The sequence below is a fragment of the Nicotiana tomentosiformis genome, chromosome 12 (assembly GCF_000390325.3).
Source record: "Nicotiana tomentosiformis chromosome 12, ASM39032v3, whole genome shotgun sequence".
NCBI lineage: Eukaryota > Viridiplantae > Streptophyta > Magnoliopsida > Solanales > Solanaceae > Nicotiana > Nicotiana tomentosiformis.
The window spans coordinates 27,294,399-27,305,316 of NC_090823.1; the positions used below are offsets into that span (position 1 = coordinate 27,294,399).

Sequence of the window (10,918 nt, forward strand, 5' to 3'; positions counted from 1 at the left end):
CAAAATATTTTTAGTAGAGATCGATTATAAAAAGTTATTAATAATCTTACATCTCAAGATATTAGAAAAATAGAATTCAAATATATATATATATCATGTATGTGTGTGTGATTTTTTTTTAAAAATAAAATAAAATTTAGGATCTCTTGTCAACATGGCTTTAGGCCACAGATACCGTTAAGCCGGTTCCATGACAATGGGATGTCGCCTATCCCCTCTTCTCCCCTGTTTTACCTGAAAAAACATTTGTTTAATTTTTAATTTTCTTGCCTACAAATTTTTTGGCACGTTTTCTTGCCCTCTATAAATTTGCACAATCTTAGCCTTAGATTATCTCTCTACTCTTCTTTCTTACACATAGTTCCATTTTCCATGTTCCAAAAAGGCAGTACTCACCTAATTTCTCTTCTTCTACTTTCTAGTGTCTTCTGTTTTACTTTTTTATTTTGGTGTTTGAAGTGAAAGTTCAAGAAAAACAAGTAAACTAAAACCCCCACAACTCATTTAGAGAAGTGGAAATGGAAGGAGGAGTGGGTCATGGAACTGATGCAACAGCTTTCAAAGAATGTTTAGCTCTTTCATACAAAAATCCTTATGTTCTTCGCCTTGCTTTCTCTGCTGGAATTGGTGGCCTTCTCTTTGGCTATGATACCGGTCTCTTTTTATATATATATTTACTGATTTAAGTTATATATAATGATTGTTATAATTTCTTAGAGGGTGTTTGGCTAAGCTTATAAGCTGGTCAAACTGACTTATGAACACTTTTTGGCTTATCTACGCGTTTGGTAAATATCCAAAATGCTTATAAGCCAAGTGCTTATAAGCTAAAATCAACTATAAGTCATAAGTTGGTCACCCCCAACTTATGCCTTTTTAGCTTATAAGCACTTTTAGTTTGACCAAGGCTTTTACTAGTTTATCCTTAATAATATTTTCTAATTCACAAAATATTTTTCCCAAAATAAATTTTCTAACTTTCTTTTCATTCCATATTCATTGTTCATCTTTTTCTTTACAAAGAAATTTTTTAATTTATAACCTTTTGTAAAGTTTTTAAGGATATTTTAGTCATTTTAATAAAAGAACAACTTATAAGCATTTTTTTACCAAACACATCAACTGATTATTATCAGTTTCAGCACGTCTATCCAAACACGTAAATGCTTATTTAAAAAATCAACTTCAGTACTTAAAAATATTTTTCAACATTTCAAACTTATCAGCTATTTACAATCAGCTAATCCAAATGGGCTTTTATTCTATTAGTGAATCTTGATATGTTATGGAAGGTTATTTAGTATTTGTATAGAAAATTGCCAAAAATTATCTTTTAAGTGACTGATAGTGTAAATTTTTATTACACAAAAAGCGCATTGAACATATACTTTATATTTTTACAATTGTATTTAACTTTATATATAGAAATAATATTAAAGAATTTAACACTATATTTTTACCTGTCGTGGAAGGTTATTTACTCTATGTTAAGGTTTGCTATTAATAATTGTGAGTTTATATTATCCGATTATTAAAAAACTTTAGATTGTCAATGCATAGAAGTTAAACTCTTTTTAGTAATATACTCAACTAATTTTTTTCCCCTTTAGTTTCCATTAATTCCAACTAAACAAACTTATTTGAGTGTCTCATGTTCTTGGTGTTGTTACGTGGAGTATAGGAGTGATCTCAGGAGCTCTGCTTTATATTAGGGATGACTTCAAAGATGTTGATAGGAATACCGTCTTACAGGTTTGCACACAACAATTATCCTTCTAAAATTTTCTTCTTCTTTTTTTTTTGCGTCATCCTTCAATAGTTCAAACTGTTATTATATTGGCAGAAACGTTTTTATATTAATTTTTTTAAATTAAAAAAATAGCCCCTTATTGTTGCTTATTATGAGAAAAATAAAATTGAGGGGTTTAAGATATGGTTTTTGGTAGTTTAAGGATCCTTTCATTAATTTGGATTAGAAAGACAGATTTCCATCAATTTAATTTGTGATTTTATAGTTCCATGCCAGGGCTCATATCCAACAAATTGTTCGATTAAACTACTTTGTTTTTACAGTAAAATTATACAAACTAGCCACTTTTCGGTCCAATTTTTTAAAAATAGCTAATATTTTGAAAATTCATCAAAAAGTAGCTACTTTTAATGTGAAAACATCATGACATTGTCATTGTCATGTTCGAACTTAAACAAGTAAAAAATCTAGAATACTCAGAATACTGTCCTGATTTTTAAAATCCATCAAAGTTAAAAAACAAGTGAAACTCCATATAGTGGCATGAATTTCGTTCAGGATATTGCCATGGAATTTCACCATTTAGGATTCGAAATTCATGGATTTCAAAAATTGGCTAATTTTGAGTGACTTTTGAATATGTGACTATTTTTTAACTTTACCCGTTTTTACAAGCTTGAAATTTTCTTTTTCCTCCAGAAAAAAAAAAGTTATTATCAATCGTTTTCTGCTATAACTATGTGACACATGCATCAAGTAGCTGGACCATTCCTTTATTGTCTTCACCTGAACTTGATTAGATTCAATATAAACCTTGAGTCCTATAGATACCTAATTTTTAACCCTCACATGTTTTTTGTTTTTCAATAATTTCATTAAATATTTAAATATTATTTTAAATTGAGACTTTTAGCTTTCAAATTCTGTTGGTTAGAATTGGTTTAACAAAATTATTTTCCGAAAAAATAAAATAAGATATGTTGCTTTAAAGTTCTTGTTATTTTCATGGACTAACTCTCAACAGAGAGGAATCACACTCTCAAATGTCTCATTTTCCAGAATTCTAGCCTCAAATTTCCACCATTTATTATTACAGAACCATCCTATACATTTTAATTTATTTACATTTCCCAAAACCACATACCCCACACCCACAAATTTTAGGTTTATTGTCTTATTTTAACATGACCACTTAGGAATAAACTACCCATATCGTATGTTTACACTAAACTATATTGATTTTCCATGGTTACATAAAAAATGTAATGTGAAAGTTAATTAACAATGGAATTAAGTGATAGAAGTATAGGTAGAAGACACATGTCATGTATTCATTAGCTTGGTATAAACAACTGTGAATAATTCGGATCTTTACACAAATAGCAGGCTAGATTCACTGTTTACTTTCTAGTCCATACACATAGATCATACACTGTTTATACATGGCTATACACATAATATACATGAATTATACATCCATCGACTATTTTTATTTTAAGCGGTTGGATGAGCGATTATTTAGATTAATTCTTCTAAATTCTTTTGGTCAACTTAACACTCAAAATTACTACTTATACATGGCTTCAATTTTTTAAATTATAGGAATCTATAGTGAGCATGGCTGTGGCTGGAGCAATCATAGGAGCAGCAATTGGTGGATGGTTAAATGACAAATTTGGAAGAAGAACTGCAATACTCATAGCTGATTTCCTCTTCTTTGTTGGAGCTGTGATTATGGCATCAGCAGTGAATTCAGCACTTCTTATTGTTGGTAGAATTTTTGTTGGACTTGGTGTAGGAATGGCATCAATGACTGCTCCTTTGTACATATCAGAGGCTTCTCCTGCTAAAATTAGAGGTGCCCTTGTTAGCACTAATGGATTTCTCATTACTGGTGGCCAATTCTTGTCTTACCTTATTAACCTTGCTTTTACCAAGGTATGCAACTCTTAATTCTTTTGTGATTTTTGTATAAATAGCCAGCCGTATTCACCATTTACTTTTTCTTAGCCGGTATATACATAAATTATATACTGATTATACATGGTTGTACACATATTACACATAGATTATACATATATTTACATCCGTATGCTTTTTTTGTTTAAGCGCTTGAGTGGACGACTATTCTCCAATAATGTACATGTATATAATAATATATGTTGCTTGTAATTAGGCACCAGGGACCTGGAGATGGATGCTTGGAGTAGCAGGATTGCCAGCCCTCCTCCAGTTCATACTTATGCTTCTTCTTCCTGAATCACCTCGTTGGCTTTATCGCAAGGTTAATTTAATGCATTTAACTTATGTATACTGACATTTCAGACAATTTTACACTATCAACATATTTAATTTGTTATAGAAAGTTCTCTAGTCTGACAAACAAGTTGTTGGAGGTAATCTTAACCTGATGGTGTAAACAAATTGTATACTGTCAGTGAACATAAGTTAAACTCTAATTTAATTCTTTCTTCTATGAACAAAACAAGATACTATTTCCAGCAAATATGAAACAGCCAAACCTCAATATAACGACCATGTTTTCTTTGAAACCAATTTTTCATATTATGTCCTAATATTGTTCTCTATAACAACACTTCATTATAGCAGCAAAAAATTTCGGAACAAACGATGTTGTTATAGAGAAGTTTCATTGTATTTCGCATTCAAGACAATAATTCAGTAATTACAAATGTTATCTTGAAAAACAACAGGGGAGGCAAGAGGAAGCCAAAGCAATACTAAGGAAGATATATTCAGCTGAGCAAGTTGAAGTGGAAATTCAAGCTCTTAAAGAATCAGTAGACAAAGAAATAGAAGAAAACAAAGCATCTGAGGGTATCAATCTCTTCAAACTATGCCAGACGAAAACAGTTCGTCGGGGACTAATAGCTGGAGTTGGTCTCCAGATTTTCCAGCAATTTGTTGGCATAAACACTGTCATGTATTACAGTCCAACTATCATTCAACTAGCTGGAATTGCCTCGAACCAGACAGCTCTCCTTCTATCGCTTGTCACAGCCGGACTAAACGCTTTTGGCTCGATTATTAGTATATATTTCATAGACAGGACAGGGAGGAAGAAACTTCTTGTGATCAGCTTGATTGGTGTTATGATTTCTCTAGGTTTTTTGTCAGCAGTTTTCTATGAGGCTACTTCAACTTCACCAGCAGTTAGTATGGCTGAGACATCTCATTTTGCAGCAACATTTACTTGTCCTGCTTACCATAATGCTGCTTCTGCTACTTCTTGGGATTGTACTAGGTGTCTTAAAGCTTCTCCTGATTGTGGCTTCTGTGCTTCACCTCAAAATAAGGTAATAATGATCTCTTATATGCTATAATTATATGTGTTTTAAGGTTTTTGCACACCTCCTAAAAAAGATATTAAAGAATTAACTTAAAAAGCCGCTCATTCTATTGCTTGATTAAAAATAGTCGATGGACGTATAATATATATGTATGTATGTATAATATGTATATAATCGTGTATAATCTAAGTATACTGGTTAGAAAAAGTAAACAGCGAATTCGACTGGCTATTTGTGTAAAAATTCCAGATATTCAATAGCCTTAATCATAAAAGTATTTATCTGAAATATCATTTATCTCTCTCTTAATTGTCTCATTTAGTTACTACTATATGTTGGGAAAAAGGTAATAAATGCTTCTCTTGTTTTTCTAAAACTTTAAACATTTTCAAACAAATTATGTTTGCCAAAACGACTAAATAGTTGAGATTGAAGGGAGCAATATTTTTGTTTCAACAGCCATTTTTTATGCCTGCATGAAAATGATATGTAATACATCTTACCATGCTTTAAGATCGAGCCTAGCACTCTCCTACGTTCTCTTTGATTACGATGTTGATGATATTGTATAATTGCCATAAACGAATTGTCTATGCTATCTTGATATTCAGTACTAATATAATACTACAAGTATATATCTAACAACGATATGTTTAATTTCTTTTTTTTGGTTGTAGTTGCTACCTGGGGCATGTCTCATCTCTAATGATACAATTAAGGATGCTTGTCATGATCAAGATAGGTTATGGTACACAAGAGGATGTCCAAGTAAATATGGATGGCTAGCCCTACTCGGGCTAGCGCTATACATCATATTTTTTTCTCCAGGAATGGGTACCGTTCCATGGATTGTTAACTCGGAGATATACCCTTTAAGATTCAGAGGAATTTGTGGAGGAATAGCTGCAACAGCAAACTGGATTTCAAACCTTATTGTAGCACAATCTTTCTTGTCATTGACACATGCTATTGGAACATCATGGACATTTCTTGTATTTGGAGTTCTCTCTGTTGTAGCCCTAGTTTTTGTCCTGATTTGTGTTCCAGAAACTAAGGGACTTCCAATTGAGGAAATTGAGAAGATTTTGGAGAGAAGAGGTCTACATTTGATGTTTTGGAAGAAAAGGGCTAATGAGAAGAATGGTGGAGAAGTTGATGCAAAGAAAGAAGGGGGAGGAGATGTATGAAGAAATGAAAAAACATAGATAACTTTGATTTGAATTGGGAATCCTTTAATTAGATTATACTAGTATTTTATAGGATTTCCAATCATTTGTGATAAATAGTTATTAATATACTGTATAATATAGATGATTAGATGAAGTAGGATCATTTATAAGAACTTTCCCCAAGAAAGTTCATTAGGCTCCAGGCTTGCTACGGCGAAAGTGTGTGACTATCTCATATAAAAGCTTATGTTGTTAGAGAGATCATACTTTTTTTTACTTAATTATGTCTTCAACAGCTACTTCCGTTTTCTTCCGTTAATAATTGTTTTTTTCATGTTAGTTCCCAAGTTAATTCTATCTTTTGTGAATTTAGGAAAGGAAAAAAAGAATCTTAAAATGTACAATCTGCTTGTTACAATTTAGAGGATATCAATCCATTGCACCATAAGGAGAACTCTTGTTAAAAATTAAATGAGTATGAAATGGAATAAGAAAAAGCAAGCATCCTAACATTAGGTAGTTGTGTCAAATCTCCAATAAACCTTGGCAAATGCACATGGTCCTTTTCATCTCATTAACATTATGAATTCATGTTGTGGGCGGGTCTTTCCTCTTCATTACTTTCTCGTTGAAAATTATTTTTCCTGCCGAGAGTGTTTTAAAAACAGCATCTTTATTTCCACAAAATAAGGGTAACCTTTGAATACACTTTATCCTCCTCAAATTCTAAAATGTGAGATCACACTAGATATGTTATTGTTATTGTTATTGTTGTGATATTATGGTGGGGGCTTGTATGCAAATTCGACAAAGCAACACAAGGACCATTTCTTTACAAACTTTTCTTTTTATATTACGCGAATTTTCCATTTGTCTTAACGTTGCTGTCTTGAAGTAGGGTGACTTTTTGTAACGGTTTGTGTATATATATATAAAATATATCATGTCATAGGGTATAATAATGATGTATGTACTTCGTGTGGAAGATTTAAAATATAGCACTGTCACCGTCCCAATTTATGTGATACTTTTTTTTTGTCAATACAAAGAAGAAGAATATTGTTCTATATTTAGTAACAATTTAACATTAAAGTATCTATTAACCCTTAGTGAGATGCTTTATAGTCACACAAATATTAATAACTCATTTTTTACTACAAATTTCAAGAGTATTTATTTTTTTCTTAAATTTCGTGTCAATCAAACACTATCACATAAATTGAAATAGAAGGAGTAATAAGCAGTAGCAAAATAAGACCATTGACATACTCCTACTGAATCCTTGCACACATTCTACCCATAAACTTCATGTAAGATAGCTTTCTTGTGGACCTATGAATATAGAAGAGGAGCCAAATGAAAATCACTACTCAAACAACCTGTCTCGTGATGGTTAATTACTATAGTGTATACGGTCGAAATAGATTTCGGCATTCGTACGATTGATCAAGTTCGAGACATAATCGATCGAAGTAAAACTTCGAGATGGGTTCTGAAGATGGTACAAACAAGTTTCGAGTTCGAGGGGCCGATCAATGTCGAGCTCAATATTATCAAGCTCGAACCCAAATCGAGCTATGATGCAAAGTAAAGTTGTCGAGCTTATGATCCAGAGATTGACCAACATTGACCCCGAATCAATTCGAGGGTCCGAGTCAGAATCGAGCTCAAGCCAAGATCGAGAGCTCGCTTCAAGACCGAAAACTCGAGTCAATATCGAGTTTATTGACAAGAGCCGTTGCAATCCCACTAGGGGGGAGGATCTTAGCAGGAATTGTGAAAACGCTGATTTACCATGGGTCTCCCACTACGTATTTTTAATTATATCTAAAGTAAGATCCATCTACTATAAAGGGGATAGTTATCATTTCTGTAGAGGGCAAGTTTATGCTTATATTATAATCAAAATACCATATTCTCCCATAGTGAAGAGTTGTTCTTTCAAGCTTCTTAAATCGATTCCACTTGTTTAGTCCTAAAATTCATCTTCTTTACAATCTTATCTATTTTGCATTCTTTGCGATCCATACTTGATATTTTTATTTTATCCTTACAATTTGTATTAAGTTGCACCACATATCCTTAGAACTACGTACAAATTCAACTCTATCCTTTTTTCGGGCAAACAGTTTGGCGCCCACCGTGGGGCTAAGGATAACAGTGGTTATTTGATACGAATCTGCAAAAATACACCGTTGTGTTTTGTGCTTGTTTCCGAAAATATCTTGGGTTTCGGATTAGCAACGACTAACTACCAGTCAAATGGCCACACCAATCGACAACGAAGCCGGTCTTCAAGATGAGAACAATAACTTGACGCCCAGTACCGAAAGACCACTTGTCAACGCCGTTGGAGCTCGAATCGGAGCGCCGATAGATATCAATTCGCATGTGGACGTTGAGGCGAACCTACATTCTGAACCCGAAAATAGCATTCATGGTGGCACTCGGTCTGCAGCTCGAGATACCCATAACGTCGAGGATAACGGCGTCAGCTTGCGTATGATTTTCGAAATATTGCAAGCTCAACAGGCAACAATAGCTCAATTGCAGAGCCAAACCCAGCTACAAAGCAGGCCAGAGCCCAATCCACCTCGAGGAATCACCCACAGAACGGAGCCAGCCATAGTGAAGTCAAATGAGCAAGAATCGGGGACTACTCCCGAAATTGCTAAATTGCTCGAGGAATTCACAAAGCGAGTCGAAGTCAACTATAAAAAAGTAGAAACATATAACTCCAGGGTCGATCAGATCCCCAGGAGCTCCACCAATGATAAAAGGGTTAGATTCAAAACAATTCGTGCAAAAACCTTTTCCCTCGAGCACAGCCCCAAAACCAATCCCCAAAAAATTCCATATGCCCGAAATTCCCAAATATAACGGAACGACCGATCCCAACGAGCACGTCACTTCTTACACATGTGCCATCAAGGGCAATGATTTAGAAGACGATGAAATCGAATTTGTGTTGTTAAAAAAATTTGGAGAGACCCTCTCAAAGGGAGCAATGATTTGGTATCACAACCTACCACCAAATTCCATCGACTCGTTCGCCATGTTAGGAGATTCTTTTGTGAAAGCACATGCCGGCGCCATAAAAGTCGCAACAAGGAAATCGGACCTCTTCAAGGTAAGACAAAAGGATAACGAGATGCTGAGAGAGTTCGTATCTCCTTTTCAAATGGAACGAATGGACCTGCCACCAGTCACAGACGATTGGGTTGTTCAAGATTTCACTCAAGATTTGAACGAATGAAGTTCGATGGCTGAACCAATCGGTACCAATCAAAAATTAGGGTCGAAGATGATCAATTGGGGGCTGAACCCGCTATTCGAAGGGATATTAATCGAGAAAAAGGTCCGATCGGGGATCGATACCGACCATACAACGGAAACCACAGAGTCAGTGATTCGAGACATAACCTCGGACAAAATAACAAAAGAAGTGATCGAGGTAAAGGGTGTCGGTTACTGATGAACAGAAGTAGGTTCGATAGGCCTCCAGGATCTAAAGAAGCGCCTCGGTTATCGGAATATAACTTCAGCGTTGATGCATCCGCCATCGTTTTGGCTATCGGACGCATCAAAGTCACTAAATAGCCTCGACCCATGCAGACCGATCCTGCCCAGAGGAATCCCAATCAAATGTGCGAATATCATGGCACCCATGGCCACAAAACGGAAGATTGCAGGCAACTAAGAGAGGAAATAGCCCGATTATTCAACAAAGGGCACCTTCGAGAATTTTTAAGCGATAGGGCGAAGAACCATTTGAAAAATAGGGATTTCGGCAAGCAAAATGAACAAGAAGAACCACAGCACGTCATTCACATGATCATCGGTGGCGCCGATACCCCTCAGGGACCGGTGCTTAAACGCACTAAGACATCGATTATAAGAGAAAAGCGATCTCGAACTCAAGATTACACACCCATAGGAACTTTGTCCTTCAATGATGAAGATGCAGAAGGAGTCATACAACCTCATAACGATGCACTGGTAATATCCGTACTCATGAATAAAATTAAAGTTAAGCGTGTGTTGATTGATCCAGGTATCTTGTCCAACATCATCAAATTCAAGGTCGTAGATCAACTCGGCCTGCAAAACCAGATCGTACCCGTAACTCTGGTTCTAAACGGATTCAATATGGCATGTGAAACCACCAAAGGCAAGATAATTCTACCGATAAACATGGCTGGAACCATCCAGGAAATGAAGTTCCATGTGATCAAAGGCGACATGAGATACAACGCCCTTTTCGGAAGACCTTGGATCCACAACATGAGAGCTGTACCTTCGACCCTACACCGGGTCCTTAAATTCCCGACATCGAGAGGAGTCAAAACAGTGTACGGAGAACAACCAGCCACAAGAGAAATGTTCGCCATCGAGGAAGCGAAACCAATATCCTCGCCTTCGCCAGTAAAGGGATCGGGCTCAGAAGGGGAACGAGATACCAAATAGTAATCACAGACATCGACTTTGACCCTACCAGATAATCAGAAGATCGAAGAAGATGATGATCAGAGGATCCCTCGATCCTTCGTGATCCCCGATGATTCTGACGCTACCAAATCAATGATTGAGGAACTAGAGCAAGTCATACTAATCGAGCACTAGCCCGAACGGAAGGTATACCTGGGAACGGGGTTGAGCCCCGAACTCAGGAAGAAACTTATCCAATT

General features: G+C 35.3%; 1 protein-coding gene across 1 annotated transcript; it reads left to right on the top strand.

The window, feature by feature from the left end:
• Positions 1–332: 332 nt before the first annotated feature.
• On the top strand, positions 333–6,511 carry LOC104111466 (probable inositol transporter 2). Its single transcript, XM_009621170.4, has 6 exons — positions 333–654; positions 1,682–1,752; positions 3,353–3,688; positions 3,927–4,034; positions 4,465–5,067; positions 5,739–6,511. The coding sequence occupies exons 1-6, from the start codon at positions 519–521 to the stop codon at positions 6,246–6,248; spliced, it is 1,764 nt and encodes a 587-aa protein (XP_009619465.1). The 5' UTR covers positions 333–518; the 3' UTR covers positions 6,249–6,511.
• Positions 6,512–10,918: the final 4,407 nt, after the last annotated feature.

What these genes read in the sequence shown, in the direction of transcription:
- LOC104111466 (XM_009621170.4), top strand. Translation starts at nt 519, where the DNA reads ATGGAAGGAGGAGTGGGTCATGGAACTGATGCAACAGCTTTCAAAGAA. An exon ending in TCTCTTTGGCTATGATACCG is followed by an intron (nt 655 to 1,681) that starts GTCTCTTTTTAT and finishes CGTGGAGTATAG; the next exon opens with GAGTGATCTCAGGAGCTCTG. An exon ending in ATAGGAATACCGTCTTACAG is followed by an intron (nt 1,753 to 3,352) that starts GTTTGCACACAA and finishes TTTAAATTATAG; the next exon opens with GAATCTATAGTGAGCATGGC.